This window comes from Parambassis ranga, chromosome 21, assembly GCF_900634625.1.
Source record: "Parambassis ranga chromosome 21, fParRan2.1, whole genome shotgun sequence".
Classification (NCBI taxonomy): domain Eukaryota; kingdom Metazoa; phylum Chordata; class Actinopteri; family Ambassidae; genus Parambassis; species Parambassis ranga.
In genome coordinates, this window is record NC_041041.1 from 1462244 (window position 1) to 1479854 (window position 17611).

The 17611-nt window shown below is 46.4% G+C and overlaps 2 protein-coding genes across 5 annotated transcripts in view; one reads left to right on the forward strand and one right to left on the reverse strand.

Moving 5' to 3' along the window:
• phf11 (PHD finger protein 11) overlaps positions 1 to 8822 on the forward strand; it is a 10549-nt gene extending 1727 nt beyond the window's left edge. Inside the window, exons 3-19 of one of the 3 annotated variants that reach the window (XM_028393203.1) lie at positions 396 to 430; positions 1632 to 1751; positions 1992 to 3975; positions 4107 to 4154; positions 4499 to 4555; positions 4667 to 4780; positions 6160 to 6212; positions 6334 to 6377; positions 6457 to 6512; positions 6952 to 7031; positions 7106 to 7128; positions 7213 to 7289; positions 7366 to 7442; positions 7534 to 7882; positions 8058 to 8342; positions 8410 to 8481; positions 8609 to 8822. In XM_028393203.1, the coding sequence (XP_028249004.1) occupies positions 1632 to 1751; positions 1992 to 3975; positions 4107 to 4154; positions 4499 to 4555; positions 4667 to 4780; positions 6160 to 6212; positions 6334 to 6377; positions 6457 to 6512; positions 6952 to 7031; positions 7106 to 7128; positions 7213 to 7289; positions 7366 to 7442; positions 7534 to 7882; positions 8058 to 8342; positions 8410 to 8481; positions 8609 to 8685 (3516 nt within the window). In that variant the 5' untranslated portion in view covers positions 396 to 430 and the 3' untranslated portion in view covers positions 8686 to 8822. Of the gene's footprint in view, positions 1 to 395; positions 431 to 450; positions 1752 to 1991; positions 3976 to 4106; positions 4155 to 4498; positions 4556 to 4666; positions 4781 to 6159; positions 6213 to 6333; positions 6378 to 6456; positions 6513 to 6951; positions 7032 to 7105; positions 7129 to 7212; positions 7290 to 7365; positions 7443 to 7533; positions 7883 to 8057; positions 8343 to 8409; positions 8482 to 8608 lie in introns of those variants that run through there. The other 2 variants (XM_028393202.1, XM_028393204.1) reach the window with 2 other exon arrangements.
• Positions 8809 to 14994, reverse strand: LOC114426061 (RCC1 and BTB domain-containing protein 1-like). Of its 2 annotated transcripts, none has more exons than XM_028393206.1 (12): positions 14877 to 14994; positions 13600 to 13844; positions 12260 to 12410; positions 12025 to 12191; positions 11408 to 11566; positions 11223 to 11330; positions 11007 to 11149; positions 10729 to 10919; positions 10515 to 10641; positions 10271 to 10422; positions 10069 to 10199; positions 8809 to 9576 (listed from the first exon to the last, which is right to left on the reverse strand). In XM_028393206.1, the coding sequence occupies exons 2-12, from the start codon at positions 13723 to 13725 to the stop codon at positions 9436 to 9438; spliced, it is 1596 nt and encodes a 531-aa protein (XP_028249007.1). In that variant the 5' UTR covers positions 13726 to 13844; positions 14877 to 14994; the 3' UTR covers positions 8809 to 9435. The 2 variants fall into 2 exon arrangements, with proteins under 2 accessions (XP_028249007.1, XP_028249006.1); XM_028393205.1 differs by having other exon boundaries at positions 10729 to 10922.
• Between the last annotated feature and the right edge of the window lie 2617 nt (positions 14995 to 17611).

The following is a 17611-nucleotide window of genomic DNA, read 5'->3' on the forward strand; positions in this document are numbered from 1 at the left end:
TGTGTGTGTGTGAGTGAGTACTTGTAAATATTACTTTGGGGGTTCTCCCACCAACAGTGAGGGGCCCAGCAACTTCGTGGGGTCCAAAATCATGGGCCCCACACCGTTTTCATCATTAATGGTGCTTAGAAGCCTCCCCTGGTGGCCATTTTGCTTTTTTCTTCGTTGGCCCAAAAGGTGACAAAGTAAGGTTTTGGTGTGTGTCAAGCAAGTGTGTGTGAAGTTTTTACTCTATAGCGACCCCTGTCGCTGGGGGCCCAGAACTGACACACACTTCCGGAAGTGTGTGTCATTTGAACCAATGAGACACGCAGCCTACCGAAGGAGGACATTTGATAGGCTACTTCACTTCATTGCCAGTTGGACACATGGGCCTATTTTCTTATTCTGTTTAGTACCAGCGGAGTGATATCAACGTTAGTTTCAACAGGTAGGTTTGCTTTATTTGACTCTTTCTGTGATTTTACGTCTTTCTCTGGACTCTGCCTGCAGCTGCAGCACTCCGATGCAAGTTATACAGAGATTTATCGCTCATATATCAGCTACTTCTCGCTACTAACTTCTGTTGTGAGGTACTTATCAGTAACTTTTACTACAAATTGGTAGCTTCTGCTGTCGGCTAAAACTCGCTAGCTCCACATGCTAGCTTCTTCCACTAGATACTACTGCATCGCCTGCAGCTGAAGTGCAATCCAGTGCAGCTTAAAATATACCACTTTACATAGATTTATCGCTCCTATGTCAGCTACCTCTTACTAATAACGTCTACTGTCTGGTATCTATCAATGCATTTTACCGTCGGCTACAAATCGCTAGCCTTTACTGTGGGCTAAAAGTCGCTAGCTACTTCCGTTAGCTTCTTCCGCTAGCTACTTCCGGTAGCTTCTTCCGCTAGCTACTACCGCACTGCCATATATGCACATATAAATCAAAGCAGTATGTAATATGAGTCTATGAATGGCATTTATTGACGTATGTAACTTAGTTTGCTAGGGATGTTTTTCTGGTGCACATGCTGTGAACTCCTGACTTTGTATGAGCACAAATGTGAGTAAACAGTGTTTAACCTGCTGGCTCACTTAGTGTTCTGACAGTGGGTAACAGTCCAGTGTTACAGATGGAGAAGCATTATTTGACTACCTTGTACCTTTTGTATGGATCTTATGTTTCTAATATTGTAGATACATTCAGATTGAATTAAATAGGTTTAATATCGATATATATATAATGTCTCAGAGAGGGCATAGCTGTAACTATGGTTACCTATGTAATGATATGAGCCATAATGATCCAAAGGAAGGAAAGGATTCAGCCTGCTGAAGAAGCAAAGGTGTACATTCAGTCTTCCAGTGACAAGTCAGGTTGCATACAAACATTTATTGACAGTAATAAAGGTATGGAGTTGTTATTTTAGTATGATTATATGGTCTATAATTAAAATGCCTCTATAGGAAGAGGAGTGTTTGCAACCCAGGCCATTGAACCAGGTGCTTTTGTGCTGGAGTACAGGGGTGAACTCATATCAGTGGAAGAGTCAAGACTCTACAATGGTGTTAATGGCCATTTCTCACTTTTCCTGTAATATTTTTTATTACATTAAGAATGAAATGATAAAATGTCTTGTTTTGCAGATGGATGAAATGCCACGCTCCGATGCTCTCTGTGATTCAAGTGATGATGACAATGCTCACCCTTCCACATCAAAGTCTGAAATTGCTTCACGAAGGCCAAAGAGAAGTTGTCGCCGCCCGGTAGGCCTTTTCTTTCCCCCTTCATTTTACAATGCTTTTACAATCTTTATATTTGTTCTGTAGTTTGTAAAAAGCATAGGCCTGGTATTTTGTGAATGATACATGTTAGGATCTATATTGACTTTACTGTACTGTTCTGATTGATTCCTTTTAGGGGGTTTTAAGAAATTCTGATATTGCAGCATATAACTGAAATGTAGATAGGTTGTCAGTTATTAACTTGGAGTTTTCTTTTTTCAGAAGTCTCTTGTAGAAAAAGACAATACAAGCGAAGGTAGTGAAGAGGAGTATGTTCCACATTTCAGGGAGGAAAGCACAGACAGCGACAGCAGCATGGAGTCAAAAAAAGGACAAAAGGACAAAGTTGATTCTACAAGTCGGAGGAGAACAAAGTCCTCCAGTCGGCCCCAGTGTGAGTCTAGGCAGTACGGAAGATTTGAAACAGAACCTGATTCCACACAAAGATTTCCTATTGTCACAGCAGATGCTGATGAAGATGAAATGGTAGAAGAGCCATCTGTGTACGTTAATCCAGCTTTGAAAAAAGAAGATGGTTCCAGAAGTTATGACAAGAAACATTACTGCTTCTACTGTGGACGACAGGTTCAAAAAATGTCAAGACATTTAATTCGTAAACACTGTGATAAGGCGGAAGTTGCCAAAGCTTTAAGTTTGCCAAAAAACTCAAAAGAAAGGCGACTCCAATTAGATTATATCCGAAATAAAGGCAACTTTGAGCATAACATTGAAGTTTTGGAATCCCACAGAGGAAAAATGATCCCATGGAAACAACCAAAGGAAAAGATGAAAGGACAAGAATTTACACATTGTGTGTACTGCTATGGATTGTTCACAAGAAAAGTGATGTGGCGACATTTTCAGGTCTGCAAATTCAAGCCTCAGGGTGAATCATCACAAGGTAAAACTAGAGTCCAGGCATTGTGTGCTTTTGCTGAACGTGCTCCACTTGGACTTGGTGAAGCATACTGGAAGTTCGTAAGTGACATGAATCAAGACGATATTGCAGTTGCAATAAAGGAAGACCCATGCATTCTGAAGTATGGTTACAGACTCTTTAACAGGAATGAGAGGGTAACTGGCCAACACCAGCGTGTTCGACAAAAGTTGAGAGAACTTGGCAGACTGCTACTGCACGCAAAAAAGGTTGCACCTGTGAAGACTGTCAGAGACCTCATAAAACCTGAAAACTACAGTCATGTTGTCTCTGCTGCTCGATCCCTGGCTGGGTTCAATGATAAAACTGGCAAATTTCACCGTCCGTCTCTTGCTCGCACAGTTGGACACAGCTTGCGTTCTTTGGCCATATTTATAAAGTCGGAAGGATTGAAGACAAAAGACAAACAAGCTGTCCAACATGCTGATGAATTTGCACAGCTATACCAAGAAAGTTGGAAATTTGACATTGCAAGTCAAGCACTGACTCAACTTGACCAACCCAATTGGAATTCTCCTCAACTCCTCCCATTCACTCAGGATGTCCAGAATCTCCATTGCTTTTTATCAGAGAAACAGCAGCAACGCTTGAATACCCTCACCGAGGAGCCTTCACCCTCAAACTGGAAAGACCTTGCTAAAGTGACCCTAGCACAAGTTATCCTCTTCAATCGCCGGGGAGCGGCTGAGGTATCCAGAACGCCTCTGTCTGTGTACTTGTCAAAGGACACGTCAGAAACGCATGATGATGTGAACTTGGCCCTTACAGCTCTTGAGCAGAAGCTTTGCAAACATTTTGTTCGGATAACCATCGTGGAGAAAAGAGGAAGGAAAGTTCCTGTTCTCCTCACTCCTCTCATGAGAGAATCACTAGATGCTCTGACTGAGAAGCGAGAAGAATGTGGAGTGCTGGATGAAAACCGATACTTATTTGCTTTGCCACAGTCTGTCCATTATCTCAGGGGTTCTGACTGCATGAGGCAGTTGGTGAATGAATGTAATGGCATAAAGAATCCAAAAGAACTAACCTCAACAAAGCTCAGGAAACACGTTGCCGCCCTATCCACCGTTCTGAATCTCAAGACAACAGACCTTGACCAGTTAGCTGACTTTCTTGGGCATAACATCGAAGTCCACAGAACACACTACCGGCTTCCAGAGGGCACCCTCCAACTAGCAAAAATAAGCAAAGTTCTTCTTGCAATGGAACAGGGACGCCTGGGAGAATACAAAGGAAAGAGTCTGGATGAAATTCACCTGGATGTAAACGGTATGCCTACTGTACTGTACTTTGATATGTAAATGTTTTGATGTCCATTTAACTGCTATCTAGGGTCAATATTTCAGAGTTGGATGTTTGTGTACTCTTGATTGATCTCATTCTATCAATTACCATTTTAGAGACTGCTTACATGGAGAGGTGTTCACAAGAGGACGCAGAAGATATGGGTGAGGTTTTTTAACTGGCTATGAATTATTCATTTGATCCAAATACTGGACTGCCTGTGGATTTTGCTTGGCCTACTGAATGCAAGACACGTTGCCAAGCTGTCATCTTTTTTTGAATAGAAAGGTCTGAGTAGTATTTGCATGGTTTTATAATGTAATCCTACCAGTTCATGTGGCCCTTATAGCCTGTGTTCACATAGAATTTTTATTTAGCACGCTACAGGAAGCCATAATGTTTGGTTATGGCTTTAATAGAATATTTTATTCCTTTCTACATAGCAAGTTTAAATACTCATTCCTGTGGCACTCCAAATGTATTTGTAATGACCCTTTTATGCACCCAGATGCCAGTGAGGACCATGAGTTGGAAGCTGAGGACAACATGACATCGCTGCAAGAAGGTACTTCCACAGATTGTTGTTTTTCAATCATCTTTAAAAGACACACATGCCACATATTACAAAAACATTGCTATCACATATGCTGCTTCAGTAAACCTTTGCTGCATGCAGGCGCCAGTGTTCCACATGCACAGGGGTCAGAAGATGAGAGCACGGCGCCATCCCTGCTAGAATGTGCCTCCGCACCAAAGAGCCGCAGTCGGAGGAAGGGGGGCACAAAGAGAGGTGAGCTTAGAGCAGTGATAGAACTACCCACTCACGGCTTTGTGTGTTTATTAGGAGTGCTGCAGTTGAAAGGCAGTTGGGAAGCCGTGACTGGAAAGCAGTGAAATACTTCATCAAAAATCACATTGCTCCATGAGAAGAAAAGAACAGTCAGGGCTTCACTGGTCCTTTGGTCCTCTTGTATTTGTCAGTATGTTCTTGTTGTTGTTCAGATGTCCTACAGTGTAAACACAGTCTGTGATGGCTCGTCTGTTTTTTGTAATGTAAAACCTTTATTTTTTTTATTGACTTATTTTTTATTATTTAATGGAATTGGCAAGCAATGTCTGTTTGCTGTGCCTTATTCGTGTTTTCCAAATACATGCCCACTGAGGACAAACTACGCTGTGAGGTTAATTAATTGTTATTTATTTAAGTGTTTTGTATAAATGCTTATTAATTGGTGCTTGTTAGAATAGAATAGAGTTTATTTGTCATTTCTACGGGTACATTACAGTACAGATATGTTGGAATTGTTCATTTCCTGAGTCAAGCTTACCAAAAATATTAAGAAAAAGGATCAAAAAAGGCATACTAAAAAGATCAAATGCACTTAAATACCCAAAATATTTACTTATGAAGACATAATACTGTATGCCATATGTTATATATGGAGAGAGTGTCTAATAAAGGCAGTATCAGACATCATCATTAGCAGAATTGGTCCTGGGTCAACGCCCAGAGGCCTCTGCTAGGCTTTTATCACTGTCATTGAGCTCTGAGATGTTGGGAACTTAGTGGAGCATGTTTCATAAAGTCCAGTTTACAACTAAACTTAATTCAGACGGCTTCTGTCAAGATACAAAAACTGAACTTGTGTGTGTGTGGACCTTACAAGTACTAAATGTTGGTAACAGGCCCCATAAGTGACAGAAAAACGGGTTTGGACAAACAGCTTTGAATTCTTTATATATGAAGTGATCTTTTTTTAACAGGATTTTTTTTAGTGTTGCCTGATTTTTTTGGCTGTAGAGCCACTGGAAAGGGGGGACCCCACAACTTAGCATAAAACCTTTGGACCTCTCAAAGGAGGTTTACAAGAATGTGTGTGTCAGTGTGTGTGAGTGAGAGTGAGTGAGTGTATGTGTGTGTTTGTGAGTGTGTGTGAGAGTGAGTGTATGTGTGTGAGTGTGTGTGTGATTGTGAGTGAATGTGTGTTTGTGTGTGTGTGTGAGTGTTTGTGTGTGTGAGAGTGTTTGTGTGTGTGAGTGTTTGTGTGTGAGAGTGTTTGTGTGTGAGAGTGTTTGTGTGTGAGAGTGTTTGTGTGTGTGTGTGTTTGTGAGTGTGTGTGTCCTCCGTCCTCTCAGTGTGTCACTGTCTGTTGTCTTTGTTGTAAGCAGAAAGGAATGGACACGCCTCTGCTGAGACCTCCAACCATCGTGCGCCGTCAAAGGTCGGACTCACGCAGCCGTTTCCTGCAACACTTCCTGTATAAATCTGCAAGCGGCTTTAAGTGCATCATTTGTAAACAGCTGTGCAGATGTTTAAAAACCTCATTTTTACGGTTCTTTCAGGAACGCTGCTCGACCTGTGAGAGGACGGAGGGAAACACCGTCACGTGAGTCCACGGAGCGTCTGTACCTCCACATGAACGTCTGCTCACACGAACACACACTAACAGCCTGACTGTGTTTCAGGGTCTATTGTGACAAACATGCTGCGTCATCATCGCACAGGAAGGCGACTGATGGGGGTGAGTCTCCCTCACACTCACTCAGTGTTTTTATTGGGACCTGTCCTCTGTGTGTATCCACAGTACAAATCACTGTGATCAGTTATCTAGTCTGTGCTTTCACTACAGTGCCCCCCAGTGGCCATACCACATGAAACTTGGTACAGTCCTGGCCTACATAAGTGACCCCATATGTTACGGTGTTCATGAGTTGTAGTATATTAAGTGTTTTAGCCAATGGCAATGAAACACTGAGATATATTTCTATGAGAGAGGAAAATGAAAAAGTTTGTTTGTTGCCATGACAACAGGCGGGCTTTAACAGACTCTGGTGTGCATGTAAACACGGTCGGTCCGATCAGACGGCCGTTTCAGTGTCTGAAGGTTCTCGGTCTTCCTGGCATCTGTAGCAGGACAGCTGGACTTGTCTGACGTGTCCTCACGTCTGTCTCACTGACAGGTGGTCCCCCTCCAGGCAGAGGGTCTGCGTGCAGCGGTGGCTCCAGCTCGCGTACCTCCACTCGCCGCTCATCCTCTAAGGTACCCACAGTCACTGACCAAGACTCTGCCACGTCTGCTCAGACTGATCAGAACTTTCTGCTTTTGATTTTCAGAGGCGCCTCAGGGTCTGCGACACGTAAGTGTGGGCTCATGTCTCGGGTTTACTGATTCATGACAAATCTCATCTTAAGTCATTCTTACATCATGTCTGACCTCACAGGCAGGCGGAGAACCCGTCCAAGAGGAGACCTGATGGAACCCGGTGGAACAGGATCGAGTCTGATGGCTCCAGCACAGGTCAGACCTCCACATCGGCCGCAGGCCGTGACCTCTGTGGGACACGCCGGCTGATGTGATGCTCTGTTTCTTACAGACCTGGACGACCCGAACCCAGACATGGCGCTGTTTGCTCCTCTAGAGTCCGATTTAGAGGAGAGTGCTTCAGAGCAGGTGGGGTGATTTTAAAGTAAACTCATGAAGTCATGAAGTCTTTGTTGCATCATCACCAGCAGCAGACCTCTGTTGCGTTGTCTCCTCTCAGGATGCCGAGTCAGACAGTCTGCTTCCTGTGGTGACCTGTGTGATCTCGCAGGCACCGCAGACAGTCCCACAGGAACAGGTGGTCCAGCAGAAGACGGAGACCACCAGCTCGCCGCCTTACAGTCACGTCTCTGAGACGGAGAGCTTGATGCTGCCTGTGGAGATTTGCATAGATTCTGAGATTCTTTTAGAGTCAAACACTCAGGTGGAACCTGACGGAGACGTCAGCGAGTCGGAACGTCCTCTGCCTCCTGTGGAGACCTGCATGGACGCTCAGTCACTGACCAGCCCTCAACCGTTCACTCAGATTGTGTCACCTGCAGCAGAGGCGGCGGAGGGAGAACACGGAGGTCAGATTTCTCTTTACTCATGTTCCTGCATGTTTCTACCTTCCTCACCAAGGACTCTGTAAACAAATCTTAACTCGTTAGAACAGAATTCACAGAGTGAAAGAACAGGTCTGTCCTTTAGAGGATTTAAACTCGGAGCGGACTGGAGCTGATGTTCTGTGGTTTCTGTTTTTAGGGTCCAGCCTGTTTGTCCCCCCCGCCTCTCCTCGCAGCCGCCCTGGCTCGCCTCCGTGCACGTCTTCAAACATGTCATCCGGTGCACCTGAAACCAGCCATGTGACTCCTCCCTCCGCTGGCCCCCCAGCAGGGCTTACCTCAGACCCGCAGCCCAGCACCGACTCTGTCAGCTTCTGGAAAAGCTGCAACGCGGCGGGCTGTACAGAGGCCATGTTCTCCGACTTCATCAGCGAGATGAAGAGCATTTACAGCAGAATCCTGTCAGACGAAGCCAGCCAGCAGGGTAAGAGCGCAGACAACCGCCTTCTCCTGTTTAACACGGTGGAACTGAACACGCCGTCTCCTCACAGATTGTGACGTGGCACTGGCAGTGATGGAAGCTTCTGGGAACCTGGCAGCGTTGGTGGCCAAGCAGCAGAAAGGTAAAGAGTATGAAGGCATCATGTGCTGTCCAATTAAGACCTACAACCTCACCAACCTCGATTCCGCCTGTATATGTGTAAGTTAAATATGACACAACACTGATGTCGTGATGACTTGTCGTTCCAGAGTTACAGAAGAAACAGCTGGAGCTGCAGAAGGCAGCAGCAGCCATGAGGAACATCGTCTCAGCACTGAAGAGATGAGCAGAGATGTATGAAGTTTCATGTTAAAATGTTCTTTTATGTTTTATATGTTGTTGATCTTTTGTCAAATGTGATTTCTAAAATAATTTTAGTACATTTCATGCGATTTGAGTAAAAGATGTATTCTTACAAGTAAACAAGCAGTTTTTATTGATTTGCAAAATACATCTGGCACATCATAAACGACTCGCTGTAAGAATTTAAAGTGTTGCATGTTAAATATAATCTTCAGAGTTTACTAAGCCGCTGTGCAGAAGTCACTAAACAAACCTCACAAATACTAATACTGTACAGCGTTCGTGCAGAATTCAGGAACGTTTGACCCATTTGCACCACCCGAGTGTTCGCTGTGTAAAAAACAGCCTGAAAAGGTTTCTCGTTTTTACCGTAAGGAGGCGGAGCTGCCGCGCTGACACCCACGGCGAAGACTTGTCTCTAAGTTTCCCATCTACAGGTCACTGTACAGAGGATCCGACCTCCTTAGATTTGAATCAGCGTTCAGTCTCTACAAGTGCAAAAAGTCCTCAGCCTGAAAACAGCCCAACTGTGAGGGGTCCTTCAGTTAGAAGTTAAATCATAAAAAAATAATAAGTGCAAACCCTGCGAGGAACTGAAAGTACAAAAAGTGTCTAAGTTAACAGGTCAGGCACTGTGGGCGACTGTCCGCGCTTCCCGTCAGTGTTAACAGCTTATTCCATGGACGCACCGTTTCTACGATGGCTGACTCTCCTGGAGTCGTCCCCGCCGTCGTCAGTTCTTGAAGGCTCCGTAGCGACTGGCTCGGCCGATGAAGTCTTTGAGCAGGTTGCCGTCGATCTGCCAGTAAGCAAAAGTCTGCGTCACCTCAGTCAGGTGATTCACACAGAACTTGAAGCAGAAGTCCTCCAGCTCCTGAAGGGCAGAAGAGACCAGCACAAAGGCGCCGTTATGGTCCAGAAAGATGCTCGTTAAAAGTCTGATTCCTCGAGTTCCACTTGCTTTAAAGATTGTTAGAAACAGTTAGCGTCACTGAGTGTTGAAACATGTAAATGCAAAATAAAGCAGGACCTAAAACTACTACCCTGAGATGAGCTCAGTGGTCGCCATTTTGATGATGCTAGCCTCTACGAAGAATGGTATGCCCCACGACACAGTACGTCAATGCAGACAGGGGCATTAAAAAAACCTCCTAACTCAAGCCAGGAAGCCGTCGCCCCTCATAAAAGATCAGCATCAGCAGGTTAGCCTAGCTTAGCATAAGAAGAGGCGATAGGGCTAATGCTAATGAGCCTTTAGTCATGGTGGGTTTTGTTACTGGTGATGGAGCTAGGCTAGCTGTTTAGCCCTGCTCACAGTCTATATGCTAAGCTAAATGACTGTTGGTCATAGCATCTCCAAACTGACCTCTGCATCGTAGCGCACGGCAGCAGACAGCAGAGAGAAGGCGTTTTCAATCGTGATTCCTCTCTTGATGATGTTCTGGCAAATCCGTCTCAGGCGGTTCTCGCAGTACGAGGTGGCCAAATCCAGAAGACCTGAGGGACCAGACAGGAACACTGTGAGCCGGTACAGATCAGACTGAACTGTGTGTGTGTGTGTGTCTGACCGATGGCATCTTCAGGAGGCAGATCCACGCTGTCTGTGTACAGATACTTAAGGAAGGAGTGGTAGACTGGGTAGGAGAACTGGTCTATCTCTATCACCTCCTTCATGTCTTCATTCCAGTGGGACTGGAACATGGATCTGAAGTGCTCGCACCTGCACAGCAACACATACACAACATGTGAGGCTCTCTACAGGAACAAAGTACAGAGTGTACAGGACGAAGAGCTGGGCCAGGACGTCCTGACCTGATTTTGAGAATTGCTTTGTGGACGTAGATAAATTTGCCATCGACGCAGAATGTGAGGTCAGCTGTCTCTGGGTTGTCAAACTCGTTCTTCAGAGACTCGGCCACAGTCAGGAAGTCATCGTTCTCTGCAGGGAGAAAAGCAGCGAGCGGGATTCAAGCGGATTAGAGCTGATACAACAGACAGAATGAAAGCAGCCGGCTGCCCGTCATACCCACGGAGAGCAGCCTCCACATCACCGAGGGGGTGGCGAAGCAGGCGAAGACGTCGTCGGTGCAGGAGAAGTGTGTCAGCTGAGGGAGGACTATGGCCTGGCCCCTGCACTGGCCCCACATGTACACCTGACCGCTCTGGGTCTTAGCGGCCGATGTGTGTGTGGAGTGACAGGCGGCGACCTCGACAATCCTGCTGAGGGAGCCACAGGAGAGAAGTGGGTGAGTGGCGCTGCAGCGGCCCGAGGGTTCAGACTGCACGGCGGGGCGTCCGCCTCACCTGTCCTTCTCAGGCATGATCTGAACGGGGGTCAGCTGGTTGCTCTTGTTGCCGGTGCCCAGCTGTCCGTACGTGTTGGCACCCCAGGTGTAAAGCAGCCCCTCGTCTGTCAGCGCCATGGAGTGGGCGTACCCCGACACTATCTGAGAGGACGGCAAAACAAATCAACACCAACTGCTTTGTTTATAATGAGTAAAAATGGATGTTCTCTGTCACCTGTTGCACACATAAACCCTGCAGAGCTGCCAGTCGACAGGGAGTCAACTGGTTCCCATTGTTACCGAGCCCCAGCTGGCCGTTCCCGTTGTAGCCCCAGCCGTACACCTGCGGAGCCACAAGCAGCACAGCAGGGTCAGAGCAGGACCGCCTGTAATGAATCATGCTACCCGCTCGGCGGTCACCTCTCCGTTATCCACCACCGCCAGGGACGACGTCTGGCCGCACACGATGCTGACGGCCACTTTGTTCTGCAGACAGCTGGACACTCTGCGAGGCGTTGGCTGGTTGGCCGTGGAGCCCGAGCCCACCTGACCACAGTTGTTGTAGCCCCATGCATACACCTGGCAGGCAAAGATCAGACCGTCATCATCAGCTGTACGCTCTGCTGGGTGCAGTTCTAACTAAGTTATAACTAATTCACCAGGGACCTGGAGGAGGTGGCCTGGGAGCCGGAGGTCAGGGCTTACCTGGTAGGTAGCCACAATAAGTGGAAGGCGAGGGATGGCCGTTAAAGCAGCATAATTAAAGGTGTGGGTGCTTTAAGTGAGTCAGTTCCACACACATCAGTGTCTAACACTCACATTTCTTCCGAGTTATTATGACTGACCAGCTGTGTGCATCACAGAGTAAAGCTCAGTGACTGAGCATGTGCGGGGGCACAGAGCTTCCTAATGACTGAGCTTAGACCTGCAGGTTTACAGCTCAGAGGGATCAGGTTGGACTTACAGCCCTGCATGACAAAGCACCGCCTTTAACCAAAGCCGAGTCACCTGACTTACTGACTGCAGGTAACACTCACCTCTCCTGAGTCAGTCAGAGCCATGGAGTGGTGCGACCCGCAGGCAACCTCCGTGACCTTCTTATTGAGCAGGTTGGTGGACACGAGCCCCGGAGCGACCCCCTGGTTAGTCGTCCCATTTCCCAGCTGGCTGTAGCCGTTGTGGCCCCAGGCGAACAGCTCCCCGTCTGAAACACAAAGAGACTCGTTCTTTCTGCTCCCACTGTCAGGAGGAGGACTTTGTGAGGCCAGGTACCCTGTGTGGCCAGCAGGATGTGAGGCCCGCTGCCGTAGCTCAGGCTGGCCACCATCCTGCCACTCAGCATGTCCAGCTTCTTGGGGATGATGGTGCTCTGGCTGTCCCCTGTTCCCAGACAGTTACTGCAGTTCAGCCCAAACACATAGACCTGCAGGTGGAGGACATGTAACATGGATAAGACACAGCACAGAGCAGCAGAGTCAGCTGCGCGGGTAACGGGTCACCTTCCACACACACACACACACACACACACACACACACACACACACACACACACACACACACACACACACACACACACACACACACACACACACACACACACACACACACACACACACACACACACACACACACACACACACACACACACACACACACACACACACACACACACACACACACACACACACACACACACACACACACACACACACACACACACACACACACACACACACACACACACACACACACCACACACACACACACACACACACACACACACACACACACACACACACACACACACACACACACACACACAGCGCTGATAAGAGCTGCAGGTTCACACACACAGAACATAAAGCCACACTGATAACAGAAGGTGAGCAGCCAAGAGATTAGTTTGACATTATAATCTGAACAAAAATCCTATAAATACATGAAAATATATCAAATAAAACTCGTATTTTCTTTTTATGCATCTTTAATAGCAGGAAACTCACAGGAGTGAATGAATAAAGCCTAGAAACATGTTAGCACTTCCTGTCCCCTCAGTGTGTGTGTTGTTGGTCAGTAAATCCCACTGATGATCGTTTACTGTCTGTAAACCAAAAGATAATGGAGGAATCCTATTGGGTGTTTGTGGAGGGAACACAGGAGACGCCAACTTCCTGGTTGGACTACAGAAATATATTGTGTATAACGTTTTATGCATGCTTCCCAATGCTACCACTGTCTAGCTGTTGGTGATAATATATTTATATATAGTAAAAGTGTTTTTGTAATTACTTTCACTGCCAGAAGGGGGAGACAAACATTCCACCTGTAATTGTAAGCATGCGTTTTTTTGACCTCTGTTTTGGTCTCTGCACAGCTTTGAACAATCACCATGAGTTGCTCGTTGCTCTGCTCTGTGTCCCCATCCTGTGATAATGTGTCACCAATATAAACATGCTGCAGGTGAACGCTCCCTGTTTATCTGGGATCAGCTGAATCTAACTGCTGCTTTTGAAGAGGCCCACGAAAAGACTCAAAATCACAGTGAAGCATCACTGAACGTCCTGAAGCAGCCCTCATCATCACCAACACCCCCCCAACCTGCTTCCTCTCACCTCTTCATCATGAGTGAAGTAGATGGCCTCATTAGCGGACGTTCCAAACACGCATGCCCTCCGTATAGACGAGAGCTCCTGCAGCCCCATCAGGCTGAACATGGGCCATTTGGTGACATCCACCATGATGCGGCTGCTGCTGTGAGTCTGAGCCGAGGCGGAGAAGAACCCTCGGTCCAAAGGCAAGGCGGGGGAAGGGGTCAGGGGGGCGGTCTGGATGGACGCAGCTGCCACTCCTGCGGTTACTGTGGGCGTGAAAACCAAAGACTTATGTCACATATTCAGTCACTGATGTAACAATGACAAATAAAACACACACACTTTCTCACGGATTAGAGAGACGCGGGGTCAGGAGGTTTCATATCAGCTCAGGGAGATTAGGGCTGGTATGTAGAAAGCTCATTACAGCAAAATTTGAGAGCAGGTTCTGCCACGTATGCCCTCAGCTGCGAGCTGAAACTCGACCTCAGCAGCAGGTTCAGTAAATGTTAAATGATAAAACTAGAACAGGAAGAGACTCATTTCTCTTTACAAGAATAAAAAAAAAACACAAACAGTCTGGTCACAACAATAAATAACTCCTAAATGTGGTCAAAGTTCACTTTTTGGCACACAGGTCTGAGTCTGAACCAGCAGCTCTGGGCACAGCGGTCTGAAATCTGCCCCTCAAGCAGATGTGAACCGAGATGACCCAGATCCTGACTCTGTTCTGTTCACACCAATGATGGGAAATGAAAGTAAACCACGTGACATCCAGCCCGGACCGTGGTTAAATGAGGGTCTGGTGTACAAACACATGTAGCATGGATTAAACACAGAAGAATCTTCTGTCTGTAGACATCTGTGTGACTTTGTCTTTAAACCGCTTCACACGGTTTTTAGTGAAAACAGTGTGAAGGATTTCTGATGTTGAAGCTGAGAAAAACCGGGTCAGGCTGGGTTTAGGTTCGTAACAACACCGTTAAACCGTTAATACACTAATGCTACACAGCCTCGTAATATTAACCCGCCACAGGAGCGCCGGCAGCTACATGAACACAGCTAGCTTCCTGGTTATCCTCCAGCCCTTTGTCCAAAAAAACGCATTATTCAGCAAACTGAGCAGCTGACACCACACAGAGCAGAGAGGAGCTGCTGCTGGACCGATCCGTGTGGCCAGCGGCGCTAATCTGTGCTACAGCTAACTACAGCTAACTAACGTATAGCGGCGGCTAATTTAGCCGACGAGAAAGCACAGAGCTCCAAAAGAAGGTCGTTACCGGTTCCGGTGAGCTCACCTGTTAGACTCGTCCGCTCGTGGAGACACTAACGGGTCCAGCGTGACACGTGGAGCCGCCGCCGCCTGTGTTTTCACAGCGCTCCGGGTCCACTGACTTTTATTTGCGGAAGTGTGGGAGAAACAATACAAGGTCACGTGATCGCAAGGCCAGAATAATCGATTGCAGATATCCAGTCTCTATGGCCGCAGATAAACGTGGAAAATATATTATTTAAATTACAAGAGAGCTTCAGGAATGAGCCAGAACACCAGAACACCCTCAGCATGGCAGCCACAGACATGTATGTTCTAGGTATATATGTCATTCTGTTCGCACACCCGGAAGTCAACGGATGTTTAAATAGGTTTTCGATTAAGATCCCAAAACAACAAGCAACGAAATGTTTACGTTTTTTTCTCCGGCACAAAATAAACTACGAAATTCCTCATTGATTTTTTTTTTGTTTTTACACTAACCAGCGCTTAAATAAGTATAAAAATCTAAAATGTGAAATTCAAACTTATGGGTCCATCAGAGTCTAAAAATGAACACAGATAAACGGCCTGAAGGAACAGGAGGTTCTGGTTCTGTTCTGTCCATGCTCCATCATCATCTGGACCCTTTAAATGATCGTGGAGCTGAACAGCAGGTCTTTGTTACATGATGTTGACTTCAGGTCCACTTCATGTGCCCTTATCAAACCAACACACGGTGAACCTGGATCTGGGTCAAACAGCATCAATGTTCCACTTGTTATCTTGTTTTGTACTTTTTAAAAAAACTTCTCAGGAAGCCCAAATCCAGTGTGTGCTGGCCTGGAGTGAATAATTACCCACATGTGTTCAGCAACACACATGACAGCACAGCGCTGCACCGTTAACCCAGTGAGAAGGAGCAGGGCCCACACGCTCTGGGCTGAGGGGCCCGTTCAGACATGATGACCTGAAGGTGAAGACCTGCAGTAACCTAAAAAAAACCTGAAGGCATGAGGATCAGCTCAAGGTGCAGGAGGAAAACATGTGAACACCCTGCGCACAAACATCTGAACACATCCACTGTTACTGTGTGAATCACAACACTGGCAAGCAGGAAGGATCCAACGGCTAAACAGCAAGTTTATTTTGGTTAGAATCAGAAACACAGATAAATGTCCTGAGGGCGAGATGAGATGTTCCAAATCCCCTGACTGAAGCATGGCAATGATGGCGTGTGGTGTTCAGAGTGGGAGAGATGGTGTGTTACAATGAAACTGGAGGGGAGCAGGTACTCTCACACAGCAGAGAGCAGCACAGACCATTCCCACGGCACACTCCAACAACAGGGAGACACACATCACCGCAGCCACGCCTCCCACTCAAAGCCTCTGCAGGTGAGCTGTCTTTAATCTATTCAGTAAAACGTGGTTTTAGTTGAAATGAAAAACAAAAGGCACAATGATTTTCAACTCATTCTTGTCTTTAATATGCACAAGAGTTGAAAGCATCAATGAGCCACCTTAAAGAGAAGAATTCAATCTAAAATTTATAAAAAGATATAAACAATCAGAGGCCAAAACGCTGTCTGTTGCTTTTCTCCTATTATTTTATTTAAAACAACTTTTCATTAGCAAGTAAAAATCTTGCAACAAACATAAGCTTGTATCCAATTCGGATACAAGGCAACGAAATTGTAAATCTTTAAAGTGGCTCGGTCTAGTCTTCTAGTTCATGACTGTACACCCTCTCTATAGTTTTGTTCAGTAATAAACAGCTAGTCCCAAAAACAAGCCCGGCTGCTCAGAACAACAACAACAACCCCACCCAATATTTAAAACCCCAGTGTGACCCTGCCCCCCCCCCAGCTCTGACCCCCTCTGAGTAGTTAGCAGCCAACCAGGGGGGGTTGGGGGGGGGGGGGGGGTGGGACTGTAAAAGTCTACCAGACCAAAGGGGCTAGGTTCGGGAGTAAAGTGTGACACCTTAACCCCGATCCCGCACACCATCTGGGACATGATGGGACGGTACGTTTTAAGCAGCCCGCCACCACTACAAAGACAAAAAGAAACAAAAAAACTGCCTGTTCCAATTATCAGCATGTCGTCACAATACATATGCAAGTCAAAAATAAAAACCAAGGAATATTGCTTCAATGACGAAAACAAAACCCTCCCCGACCATCTTTGACAGTTACCATCCGTCCAACGACCGCCAGCCGCAGCAGCTTTGTACAGGCTTTATGTAAATATATTCATAAACTCATTAGACGGCAAGGAGAGATACACATCACGTTTGTTTGTTTTTTGTACAGTTATTCAAATTCTTGAATGATGACATGTGACCTCTTCATTGAAAGTACTGTAGGATCAGGACCTGCACTCTACACAAGTCTTCAATGAGTATAGGTCCCTTTCTGCAGACGTGTGCATAAGACTGAAGAAAAGCAGACACAGGGAAGCTCCACAGACTCAACCCGAAGCTGAAACGTGTTTGAAGAGATAATTAAAAAAAACAAAAAACCTTAAGGTCAGATAAGCAACTCAGGACGATTTTAGTTGTCTGTTAAAGCCCCCCCCCCCTCCGAGTTTCACATTACAGGGAAGTCCCGAGCAAACAGTTCACCGGATCACAGGACGTGACCGAGCCCACGCTGCAGGACCGGACGTCCTGTGGGGGGATCGACGCTACAGCTGACGTGCTCCTCTTCTCTCAGGTCTCTGTGCCTTCACCCACAGGTGCTTCCTCCCGTGACAGGTATTCACATCCATCGAAAGAAAA